At 41.0% G+C, this 12,978-nt stretch overlaps 1 protein-coding gene across 1 annotated transcript in view; it reads left to right on the top strand.

Moving 5' to 3' along the window:
* Window positions 1-12,978, top strand: part of TSG101 (tumor susceptibility 101) — a 39,525-nt gene that overhangs the window by 25,249 nt on the left and 1,298 nt on the right. The window contains exons 7-9 of the mRNA XM_058688417.1: window positions 15-106; window positions 11,400-11,602; window positions 12,434-12,673. Of these exons, the coding sequence (XP_058544400.1) occupies window positions 15-106; window positions 11,400-11,602; window positions 12,434-12,673 (535 nt within the window). The remainder of the gene's footprint in view (window positions 1-14; window positions 107-11,399; window positions 11,603-12,433; window positions 12,674-12,978) is intronic.

Genomic DNA, 12,978 nt, shown 5'->3' with positions numbered 1-12,978 from the left:
TGCTCTCTTTTTAGTGGCTACCCAGGCTGTCCTTACCCACCTGGTGGTCAGTATCCTGCCACAGCGAGTTCTCAGTATCCTTCCCAGCCTCCAGTGGCCACTGTTGGTAAGTACTCTTCAAAACTGTATTTCTCCCATAAGGAAAGTCAGAGTCTCCTGTTGTGAAAAGTGCGTTTCACTTTTCCATGTGAAATATTAGAATACTCTTCCTTGTTGCAGGAAAAACTCTTAATGGTCAATGTCCTATAATCCAGAACTTGAAGTAGGTGGTTGATCTATCATTATATAAATGAGCCTTCTATCCAGGCATAAAAATAAATCTGATTGACTCTTTTCACTCTTTGCTGTGGGTCACATATTTTCTTTCATGAACTTTGTGTGTGTTGAACTATTAACAGATACGGTACTTAGATTTCCCTAGCCTGGATATATGTGAAAACAGATGAGCATCTTTTGGAGAAGAAAGTCAGTGGACTAATTGGCTCCTTTATGAAGTTTATCAGAGCATGTACTATCGGCCATACTTGCTTTGTGCCAGGGTCTCTAGGTTTACTTCATATCAGTGATGTCCTTTTATCAGAGAGTGGTTACAGTTGTCTCAACTCTGATTTACCTAAGTGTTTTGAAACTTTGAGGAGAGAAAATAACAAAATGAGGTGCTTCTGGCCTAGGACTTGACCCTGAATAGAATCTGTTCTTTGGACACTTTGGATCTGTTGTTAAGATTCTCATCCTTGAAAGTAATCATGTAATAATTCACACCTTGAGAAAGAGTTCTTTGAATCCATCTATGAAGGGGTAGATGTGCCTTTAGGATGTATGTCGTTAACCTTTCCTGTATTCAAATGGAAATCCACGTCCACTTTCCAAATGGAAAGTTTTGCGTTATGTATATGACGTAATGTCTCTATTTTAAAAGATGCCGACAAAAAGAACAAGCCTCACATCTTTATGTACAACTCCTTTTGGTATTTCCAACACAAAGAACTACATAAATCTTAAGTATTAGGAACTTTTTTCCCTTGACACACACGAGGTGTACTTTGTTTTCCATAGTTTCTTTTTGAGACTGGACAAGTTTATCTTGTCATTTGTCCTATATCCCACTTGGATACCTTTACTCCTATTCCTAACAGAACATTAAGCTACTTTGCAAGGGCTCGTTTCAGAATGTTTTGGTAGAGTTGTTAACTGATTGTAATAATGGCCAGTATAAGCTTTGGCCATCATAGTGCTGGAGAGTCAGTTATGTGTGATTTCTGACCAGCCCTGTTAGCTTCAGTGTCCCCCTCCCCTGTGATATGATTGCATGTGTTAGATCTCACAGCCATGTTTCAAATTCCTCAGCAGGCTAGCTTAGAGTTTTTCTCCTTTAAAATCTTATCAGTTAGTAGCCTAAAGCCATTGGGTATATCCTAACTTACTGGTCGCACTTCGCAGCATTTCCTTTACATTGTTACATTGGCATAGGACTTCAGTTTCTATTTTACAGAGGGGTATGTTAGGGCCCAAATCAGATTTAACTTTGGACTATTTTTATTTTTATTTTTTTTTTAATTTTTTTTTTCAACGTTTTTTATTTATTTTTGGGACAGAGAGAGACAGAGCGTGAACGGGGGAGGGGCAGAGAGAGAGGGAGACACAGAATCGGAAACAGGCTCCAGGCTCCGAGCCATCAGCCCAGAGCCTGACGCGGGGCTCGAACTCACGGACCGCGAGATCGTGACCTGGCTGAAGTCGGACGCTCAACCGACTGCGCCACCCAGGCGCCCCAACTTTGGACTATTTTTAAAGCAGAACATGCAAATACTGTTATTAGTTTTAGCCGTAGCTATTCAGTGTATGCTAACCAAACTTTATTTTTATAATGGATTTTACATTTACAAAACAAAACGAATTTCCACAAAACCTCAAAGCCATAGTTCCCGAGGACTCTTTCCATTGTCTAGACTCTGTTGAAAAGTTACTTAACGTCACACTGAATTTGTTACATACTTTGGTAGTCAGTGGGTAATGAAGGAAGAAACCTGTTTACATATCAAAAAAGATAAAAACAATCTAAGTGGTAATACGTATTGATACTTAGCACAAAGATTTTATTTTTATTTTATTTATTATTATTATTAAGATTGGACTCTGTCCATGATACTGATACATGATATAAGATACATGTATATAAGATAGATATTATACAAGATCCTGTATATAGGACATATCCAACTGGGATATAGGACAAATGACCCATACAAGATCCGTAAAAAATGATGGGTAGGAGCACCAGGTGAGGCATTAGGTGGTGTCTTCCCCCCGCCACTCCACGCCAGCCCCCCACCAGCCACTCTGTCCCTGTCCAATGCACGGAGGCTTAAAAGTTTGGCACTCCCTCAATCCTAGTCTCAGCAGTGTGAAAGTTCTCTTTGGAGTTTGATTTATTTCAGGAGGCTATGTAGATGATTACAGTTGATTTACAATTCTGAATACTAGACTTTAGACCCTTTAACATACCTATAGTATCATTTTTAGTTTATTATAGTTTAATAGCAACATTGGAGAATGAGTGCTTATCTCCACCGTTATTTTTTGTTTCTTGTCATCTTTTGGGAAAATCATAGCTGGAGCTATTATTAAACAAGATGCTTAGGAAAATATGTTAAGTATTCAATTGATGATACTCATCACATTCATCCTGATGCCTTTAATATATGAATACCCTTATATGTGAAATAATTTTGGACAAACTATTATACGTTAGCAAGGTCCAAAGTAGCACACCTACACAGTCTTATGTAATTCGTGTAATTTTGTCTAAAATAACTAAAAGTATGTCCTTAATTATTGGGTTATCATATGCTATGTGTGACACAACAGGAGGCAATCTGGCCTCCATTCTTTACTAGAAAATTATGAATGGTACCCCTAAAGTTAAAGCCAATACCTACTCTAGAATTTCTTTTGGAAATCTTCCTTAATGCTGTATTATCTCAGCATCAGAATTTAATCATATCCTTTTAAGATTTTGTTCCTAAACTCAATCATAAACAAGGATCAGAAACATTTAGTTTGGTAGGGTACTGTTAAAAGACATTTCAGAAACTGGTTTTGTGTTTGTTAAGTCTTGTTTTAAAATGTTAGGAGCAGAGGGGCACCTGGGTGGTTCAGTTAAGCGTCCTACTCTTGGTTTCAGCTTAAGTCATTTTCACATGGTTGGTGAATTCGAGCCCCACATCAGGCTTTGTGCTGACAGCACGAAGCTTGCTTGGGATTCTCTTGCTCCCTCTCTCTGCCCCTCCCCTGCTCATTCATTCTCTCTGTCTCTCTCTCTCTCTCTCTCTCTCTCACTCTCTCAAAATAAACAAGACTATATATATTTTTTAATGTTAGCAGAAAATCGTGTAAATGCTGCAGCAGAATTATTTCTACATTTTTCCATTTGTTGTTGGTCCATATTTAATAAAGAGAAAAAAAAACTTAAGGAAAATAAGCTTCCTATTGAGTAACATTCCTTTGAGGATTGAGACTAGTAAACATGACAAGGTTTTCTTGACTGTCTTGTCTAATACTGGTCTTCCCTCTCTCGTCATCCTGGATTCATGAGTTTAGCATACAAAAATTGACCTTCCCGAATATGGCACCCCACTCAATGTGGGCATACTGGTTCACGCTTGTGTGTGGCTTTGGGCACCTCTCCTCCACAGTCTTTCACAGACTGCCTTTGGGAAGACCTGCCTTGTCTTCAGGGTAAAGTAGCATTTTCTTCCCTTGTGGGCAGTCAGTGAGGGCTTGCCAAGGGGCTTGCTGTGCTAAATGTTTAAAACCTTTTCTGCTGCAGAAATCCAAAATAATAATAAATTTTGAAAGCTTTAAAAAAAAGGCCTTTATCTAAATTGATACTGGATTTTAACTTTTTTTTTTTTTTGGTATATGAAGGGTATGAGTAGCTGATTCATTTGGCTTCCTGGGGTTATTTCCATAGGATACTTCTAACATTGTACGTTTTTAAATTGTTCTCTTTCACAAAATAATCTGAAGGAACGACTTTGATTCTGACCCATCTTTTTTAAGGATGGAATTTTACTGTCCTTCAAATTAACTGGCCTTTGTGCTCACGCCTGCTAGTAACGCCTCTCGGTTTTTATGATCATCGAATGATTGGGTAGCACCGTGTCTCTTTGTAGTAGCTACTGCTTTGGCGTCCTACTTTAATGAGGTTCATACCTACTTACCTCTACTTTTGAAAACTTGAATTTTTCTGTAAACTAACGTAAACTTTTCTTTGCGGTGTGTTTTTTTCGAGAAGTGTAAACTGATGGTTTTCCTTAAGTCCACTTTTTTCTTACTGTGGTTACAGAGACTTTCTAGAGCTTAAAGAGTAATGCTCTGACGGTGTTTAAAAGATAAACTGAGGTGCACCTGGGTGGTTCAGTCGGTTAAGCGTCCGACTCTGATTTCGGCTCAGGTCATGATCTCACGGTTCGTGAGATGGCTCCTCGTGTCAGACTGTGTGCTAACATCACGGAGCCTGCTTGGGGTTCTCATTCTCTCTCTCTCTCTCTCCCTCTCTCTTTCCCTCTCTCTTTCCCTCTCTCTCTCTCTCTCTCTCTCTCTCTCTCCCTCCCTCCCTCTCTCTCTGCCCCTCCCATGCTTGCTCACACTCTTTCTCTCCCAAAATAAATATTTCTTAAAAAAAGATAAATTGAGGTTCCCTGATTTCTTTGGAAGAGAAGTTCCATAACCCACACAGAGGCTGGTAGTAGTATTAGAAGCTTACATATTCAAAGACTATAAATAAAAGCCTTTGTAAGCAGCTTAATGAACTTGCCAGGTATGCACTTACTAGCATGAATCAGAATGCCTTTATCCATATAGTTATTTGAATGTTCTTCCTATATCAGAGATTGACCTATTTTTGTGTGTTTTTGTTATAAAAGGAAATAATGGGACTTGATCGAGTGATCCAAATGGGCTTGATCCGGTTTCTGAGCAGATAGTAAAGCACCGTTTGGGGTTGCTTAGGCTCCATAGTTTGATCTGTAGCACAGATGCCAAACCAAAGACCATTGTGTGGGACTAAGTAACATCCTGAAGTAAAAATGCTGTGCAGGTGATTCACTTTTGCTGGTTAGAGTTCAGAAAAGTTTACTGTGTTTAGTTAGAAATAAGTCAGAGAAGGACAAATACCATAGGATGTTGCTTATAATGTTTTTTATTTATTTTTTTTTTCAACTTTTTTTTTTTTTCTTTTTTTTTTTTTTTGGGACAGAGAGAGACAGAGCATGAACGGGGGAGGGGCAGAGAGAGAGGGAGACACAGAATCGGAAACAGGCTCCAGGCTCCGAGCCATCAGCCCAGAGCCCAACGCGGGGCTCAAACTCACGGACCGTGAGATCGTGACCTGGCTGAAGTCGGACGCTTAACCGACTGCGCCACCCAGGCGCCCCTGTTTTTTATTTATTTTTGAGAGAGTGAGTGGCAGAGGGGCAGAGAGAGAGAGGGAGACACAGCATCTGAAGCAGGTTCCAGGCTCTGAGCTGTCAGCACAGAGCCCGATGCAGGCCTGGAACTCTCGAGCCGTGAGATCATGACCTGAGCCGAAGTCGGATGCTCAACCGACTGAGCCACCCAGGTACCCCTATATGATGTTGCTTATTTGTGAAATCTTAAAAATAAATAAGCCAAGCAATAGATAAGCCAGCCAGGCTCATAGATATAGGGAACAGGAGAGGGGTGGTTGCCAGAGGGCAGCAGTTGGAGAAAGAGAGAAGGGGATGTACTGTTTTTGTTTTTAAATAAATTGAATGTGTTTAAAGTTTACTGTTCAGTTATCTTGTACTTTACTTTGGGATTGCCCTGGATTCTCTAATATAAATGATCTTTTTGAGTGACAGGAAACAGTGATCATTTAGTAAGTACTGTTAGGAGGTAAATAAAACTGATTAAGTGTTTAAAGATAGTTTTAAATCAAGCAGTCTATACTAGTGCACTTTGAAGATACTAGCCTAAATTATTTGTTGAATTATCAGATCTATCGAGTAGCATATTGGTTTCCTAATAGTAGAAAAAAAAATTTTTTTTAAATTATGTTGTAATTCCTAAGGATTAGGTTCAATAATTGAACCCTACCTGACATTTAAATGAAGGTTTACTTAGAGCTGTTTCTCAAAATCGTTGTTACCATTTCAATTGCTGCTAATCTGGAATTGTAGAAGGGCACTTCTGAAATCTGACTCTGCATGGGTAAAGGTCACTGTGTGGGGACTTGATGCATGGCGTTTGCCACAAACTCTGTTTAACCCAAGGCTTATTAGAGCAGGTACAAAGAAAATTAAAATTTCTCTTAAGACATTTGAGGAAAAAAATTTTGGTTTGAAAAGTGATCAAGCAGAAGAGAATCTGTCATCAAGTCTCTTTTCTTAATTGTTTAAACAATCCCTTAAAGTGTCAAGGTGCATCGAATTTTGAATTTTAATAGATTTTCTTCTTTGGCATTCATATTTCAGATCTTAATTACAGTTCTCTTCTTTTTAGAAAGTAGGTGGATTTAAATGTTTAAATATACTGTATGTAAGGTCTGTGTGTGGCAGAGGAAAGGACGAGGTCTAATCTTGGCATTTCCACCCGCCTCGGGTGAACTATGACCTTTATTGAAAGCAGGCACCTGCTGCCTCAGCTTGGCTGCCATTTTGAGTGCTCATGGCTTCAGCTAGAGACTTACTTGGATGGCCTTATTTGGTGCTGTATGGTAACATTTGTTCTCGTGTATTTTATAAGAGAAACAATATAAATTCCAGAATTTAAATGTGTATTTTTAAAAAGAAATTTTAAAACTTCACATCAGTGTAAGTCGGTCCATTTTAGTGTAATCATTTTAACAAAATTTGATGTGTTTGTGTGTGAAAAACCCTGGCTAGTTACAAAATAAGACCCTTAATCCTTTATTACTTCAGATAACTTCTACATAGATGAATGGAACACTAAGTGCTACATATGATTGGCCACATCGCTCTACCGCCTTGAAGGGACATGTGTTGGAAGGGGTGTTGAGAAGCAAACAATAGAGTAAAATATTTCACACTGCACATTTTAACACTCACTGCTTCCATTTACTCAAATAATTTTGTCTGAGCAGCTACCACAATTCAATGCTGAGCCCTTCAGCAGTCAAATTCTTTCAAGATACTGTTCCTGTCCCCAGTGGGACAGCCAAATTTTTACCAGGAAATACTGCCAGAATTCAATCTCTCTGACTTGCCTTGATCTGCCATTTTTGCCAGGGTGGTTTCTCACAACAAATTGAAAAGGTTAGAAAAAATGCGAATTGCAGTTAAATCTGAAAAATAAGTTATTGAAACAACCTAATACAGGGTGGAATAAACATGTGTCTGTAACAACCTACCTCTGAGTTTCTGACCTAGTCTCTATTGCAACAAAAACAGAAACTCCAGAGTATAGGAATCCCCAATTCCTGGTTTGTAACGGGTGGTGGCCCAGCCCAGATTTAGGTTAGCACGTGCCTCCTTTTCCAGAGATCTACACTGCCCTTCCCATCTTGAAATTCCAGTTTCAGGAAGTTTTTAAAATATACCTTTCTCTTTTTTGTACTCTGGGGTATTTTTAAAGTTCAAAGTATGTTCTTAAACTGATAAATAGAGTAAGAAGTATTATTGGGAATTAATTATGGTGAATAGAGGGAAGATCATTAGTGGAGGTTAGTCTTTTTTTCTTTTTAATCTTTATTTTTGAGAGCGAGAGAGACAGAGTGCAAGTAGGGGACGAACAGAGAGAGAGAGAGAGGAAGACACAGAATCCGAAGCAGGCTCCATCCAGTCTCTGAGCTGTCAGCACAGAGCCCAACACGGGGCTCAAACCCACGAGCCACAAGTTCATGACCTGAGCTGAAGTTGGATGCTTAACCGACTGAGCCACCCAGGTGCACCTAGTGGGGGTTAGTCTTAACCATATTTAATGGTAGAAGATGGGATCTGATATTTAAGAACATGAAACTGTTTTTGTTAGTTAGAATGACTTGAGAGTTTGTTAATGAAAGAGGTAGGGCTGGCTATGGAAAAAAGCAGAATCATCCAGCAGGGAAGTAAGTAGAGCACGTACAAGGCCTTCAGGAAGTTTGCCTTTCATAGGTTGTGATCAGTATAATTTAAGTGTTGTAACAAATGTAGACCATAATTTGGGGGATGAGGTTGGGACATGGTGACAAGGCCGGAAAAATATCTGGTAGAAAAGCAAGAATCACACAGATGGATTACAGCAGTGTTAACCTTTCTTTCTTCATTATCCTCCTTGGGAGCCTTTTTAGACATTTTTTCCCTTAATCATCCCTTCTGTGAACTGTTAATGCTGTATATTATACTATATATCTGTTTACATACTGTATGTATATCTCCACTCTATACATAAAAAGAACAAGAGGTTTTCACTTTCTAAGAACCAGCTTTCATCTCCTTAGAGGAATAATATCACCTCCCCTTGAGTATGTGTATGGATTAGAGTGATGCTGGATAAGACTGGCCTTGAACTCAGAGGAAAGAACTAGAGAGAATAGCATCGCAAAGATTGTCCACGGCTCTGGGCTAGGAAGAGAGGTGAATAAACAGACCTTTCCTTAGCCAAGAGCAGAGTGGAAAAAAAAGTCACTGCGCTTAGACTAATCAGATTAGGAGGAAGAACAGATGAAAGCATAAAAGCATGTGGTCTTTTGGAAACATCTAGAGGAACACAAGTTGTCTTCCTGTAAAAGGGAAGGTAGTGCTTCTGAACAGTGAGGAGTCAAACCATAGTTCCATAGTTAAAGGGGTGAGGATTCTTGTTTCAAAGGAGAGTGGGAGAAGAGTGGAGAACTCCCATCTGATGGTTTCAGTCCTTTGAAGATGTCCTGAGGATTTTTTGCCATTGTGGCAAGATGATAAAAGGCGGCTAGAGCGTTAAGAGTCAGAAAGATTGAGGATTTGGATCAGGTTGTGCTTGGCAGGTGAGGCCTTTGGAGTTAGGAGGCCTGGTGGTCTGACAGAATGTGAGAGAGGCCGCCTCAGCAGAGAGCCTGCCCATGAGACTGAGAGATGGGCAAGAAGTCAGGGCTGAGGGGAGCTGCTCACAGCAAGCAGGAGTGGTAGAAAGAGAGGTCAAAGGTGCAAGAAGGAATGGATGGAGACATGAATTAGTGAATGGGAGAAAGTTGCTCAAGTCATCCTGGTCTCTGTAGGGGAAGATGTGAATACAGAGGCGGTCAGACAGGAAAACAGCAAGAAAAAATTAGGGGAATGAGCCCAGAGGTGGTGCAGTAGTTGGTAAATCGACGAGAATCTTTGGAAAAGTTAGGTATTAAGAGGCCAGGGATGGGGCGCCTGGGTGGCGCAGTCGGTTAAGCGTCCGACTTCAGCCAGGTCACGATCTCGCGGTCCGTGAGTTCGAGCCCCGCGTCAGGCTCTGGGCTGGGCTGATGGCCCAGAGCCTGGAGCTCGTTTCCGATTCTGTGTCTCCCTCTCTCTCTGACCCTTCCCCGTTCATGCTATGTCTCTCTCTGTCCCAAAAATAAATTAAAAAGTTGAAAAAAAAAAAAAAAAAAAAGAGGCCAGGGATGTGGAAAACAAGAGCTCAGTCTTCATAGGGGAAATGTGGTTGCCCTCTTGTTTTGCCATTCTGAATTCCAAAGCACAAGTTACCCAAGTTAACACTTTTGCTTTTCAGAAATATAAAATAAGCTGAAATACTCTTGTAAAATGAGAAATGAATTCTGGAAAGTACATACCTTATGGATGTGTATGTTAATAATCAACCAGAAAGTATTAACTGCCTCTTGTCTCTCTGTGAACCCTGTAAGATGGATACCGTCTGGGCTGTCCTCAGCAAGAGGTTTCTAGCAGGGAAGAGAGGAGGTCCTTGGAGTGAGAAGGAGTGCACACTGCGGGTCTGATCCTGGGCTCTCCCTCTCACTCTGTGCAAGCTGTGTCCTCAGGACAAGTGGATGAAGGACACTCCTAGGAAAACTTGGCCATGGAGACACTGTCTATACTCATTTTCCCTCACAAGAAGAAAACCCAAGTCAGGAAAAAACAGTTCTTCTGTGGTGGAAATAAAAAAAGAAAGAAAAGTAGAACTTAGACTTTTAGACTTAGACTTTAGACTTAGACTCTTCCTTTCAAAACCTATGAAACCAGAGAATGTCCCAATGTTATTTGCAAAAAGCCGGAAAAACATTCAGGGTAACCTGGTATGAACCACCTTCTGTAGGAAGACAGCTTTACTAATTAAAAAGTAGGGTGACCGACCAGCTTATGGAACATCAAGAACTGTGGACAGACAGGACACCGAAGAGCCCGTGTGGAGCTGGCTGCCTATCATTTGGAAAGCTCAATTTCATTTTAGAAACAGTGCACCTTTTTGGTACTAGGAACAGGCCTATGATGTGGAAACATGAATGGTAAGAGTTTGGATACATTTTGCAAACGGACTAAAGGGGTGGGGTGGTCCCCTGCCCCCATGGGTGTAACTGTCTCCAAAAATTTTCAGCTCAAAGTAGAAGTGATACTTTGTAAACTAGTCTGTAATCAGTTTTTATTCACTATAGGCAGTGACAGATAAACGTAATTCCCCACCCACACCATTTACACATTTGCTGAATCAGGACCCCAATTGAAGGACACTGGTAGTAATGAAGAAAATACATACTTCTGTTATCGGGAGAACCTTTTGAAGCAAGTATCGGAGGGATAAGTGTATTTGATATGAAATATGCAAGGAAATTATAGAAGACACATTATATGGGAAGGGACATTTATCAGCTGTTGGATTTTCTGTACCTCACTCTCTTTTGCTCATTTGTTCTTTCCTATTCCTTCGGTAAAGAGTAAAGGAGTAAAAGTCTTGAAGGGAAGCCTTATTACCCTTACATCAAGGAAACTGCCTGTTCTCGGTCTTCTTATTGGCCTCTACGGTGGGTTCCTCTCTACTTCAGCTTAGCAGCGAAACCTGAGAATGCCCTTGACCTGAATCAAGTGTTTTTCTTTGGCATAAATTTATCCCATTTGTCCTTTCCTCCCACTTTGAAAGTGTCAACTCATTTTGTCCCACAAAAGGAGTAGAAAGTGCCTGGGAGGGGCGCCTGGGTGGCGCAGTCGGTTAAGCGGCCGACTTCAGCCAGGTCACGATCTCGCGGTCTGTGAGTTCGAGCCCCGCGTCGGGCTCTGTGCTGACAGCTCGGAGCCTGGAGCCTGTTTCCGATTCTGTGTCTCCCTCTCTCTCTGCCCCTCCCCCATTCATCCTCTGTGTCTCTCTGTCCCAAAAATAAATAAAAAACGTTGAAAAAAAAATTTAAAAAAAAAAAAAAAAAAAAAAAAAAGAAAGTGCCTGGGAAATAAGCAAGTGGTTTCTGCCTTTTTCCTGTGCAGGTCCCAGTAGGGATGGCACCATCAGTGAGGACACCATCCGAGCCTCTCTCATCTCAGCAGTCAGTGACAAGCTGAGATGGCGAATGAAAGAGGAAATGGATCGCGCCCAGGCCGAGCTCAATGCCTTGAAACGAACAGAGGAAGACCTGAAAAAAGGTCACCAGAAACTGGAAGAGATGGTCACCCGTTTAGATCAAGAAGTAGTAAGTAACTCACTGAATACTTGTGATTTTTGGACATGTACACCTTGGTTACTCTGGACTGTGGGTCTAGTACGAGTTCAGAAAATTAACACGAATTTTCTGGTCGTTAAGAATTTGAATATAGCTTCTGGATAGCTTGTTAGAAATGGAGACTGTGTTTGCAGTGGGGAGGTGGATGGTATTTAGAGCATTTTTACTTGTACCTTCACCCTGAGAGATGAGCTTCTGACTCAGTGGAGGATTGTTTCAGTGCTTGATGATGCCGGACAGTTAACCGGGAAATAAGAATTTGAGAGAGTTCTAAGGCATGAAGGAGATCTGCAGACTGTGGGTAGAGACTGGTCGAGTTCGGAACCCACAACCACCAGCAGTATCTTGTAACTAAAGTTCAAGTGTGTGGGGTTCTTTGGGTTCATCCTCCGTGTAGACGGAGGCAAGTTATTCCTCCGTAGCAGCTGCCCACTTATTTGGAAGAAAGACATCCTTTATTTTCATGGAGGGAACCTGCTGCTGGAAAATTCGTTGTGTGATGGCTTAATTTGCAACATCATCTGTCACTGATAAGTGACAGGCTTATCACTGCCACTGGATGTGCTCAGTGTAGTGTTTTCAACATTATTCCGTCTTCACTCGGCATATTACATCACACCTTTTCCTCTACCGTTGGCCAATATGTTATCTGAAACATTAAAATCGACCATGTGTTGTTTAAGTATTGCTTTTTTTATTTCGCAAGGCTGTTTCTATAGAGTTGAGTTGTAGATGCTTGACTGGTAGATGCTTATGTACAATTCGTATGAAGTCCTCATACTTGGACTGTTTTGTTTTCAGGCTGAGGTTGATAAAAACATAGAACTTTTGAGAAAGAAGGATGAAGAACTCAGTTCTGCTCTGGAGAAAATGGAAAATCAGTCTGAAAACAATGATATTGATGAAGTTATCATTCCCACAGCCCCACTATACAAACAAATCCTAAATCTGTATGCAGAAGAAAATGCTATTGAAGACACTATCTTTTACCTGGGAGAAGCCTTGAGACGGGGAGTAATAGATCTGGATGTCTTCCTGAAGGTATGTCTTCCTCACTCTGCTTTCCAGGATCTCAGAACTCATGCTTTAGAGGCACTGACCTTGAAAACCACAAACCAGGAGGGTTTCTCTGTAGGGGAAGTTAAAATCCCTTGTGTTCCCAAAGAGAGCAAGTGAGATCTGTGGCTGTGAGCAGTGTGATGTCACCTACACAGGGCTGAGGATCCCCCTGGGAGGGGAAGAAAGGTGGACTAGTGGCTGTACTTCCCATCCCCCAAGGCAGCACCAAGTTGAATGTAGTCATTCCTGCCTGTGTCTTTCCACTGTGCTGCGTGGGTCAGATACAA

The sequence above is a fragment of the Neofelis nebulosa genome, chromosome 10 (assembly GCF_028018385.1).
Source record: "Neofelis nebulosa isolate mNeoNeb1 chromosome 10, mNeoNeb1.pri, whole genome shotgun sequence".
Lineage (NCBI taxonomy): Eukaryota > Metazoa > Chordata > Mammalia > Carnivora > Felidae > Neofelis > Neofelis nebulosa.
This window is presented reverse-complemented; position numbering and strand designations above follow the sequence as displayed.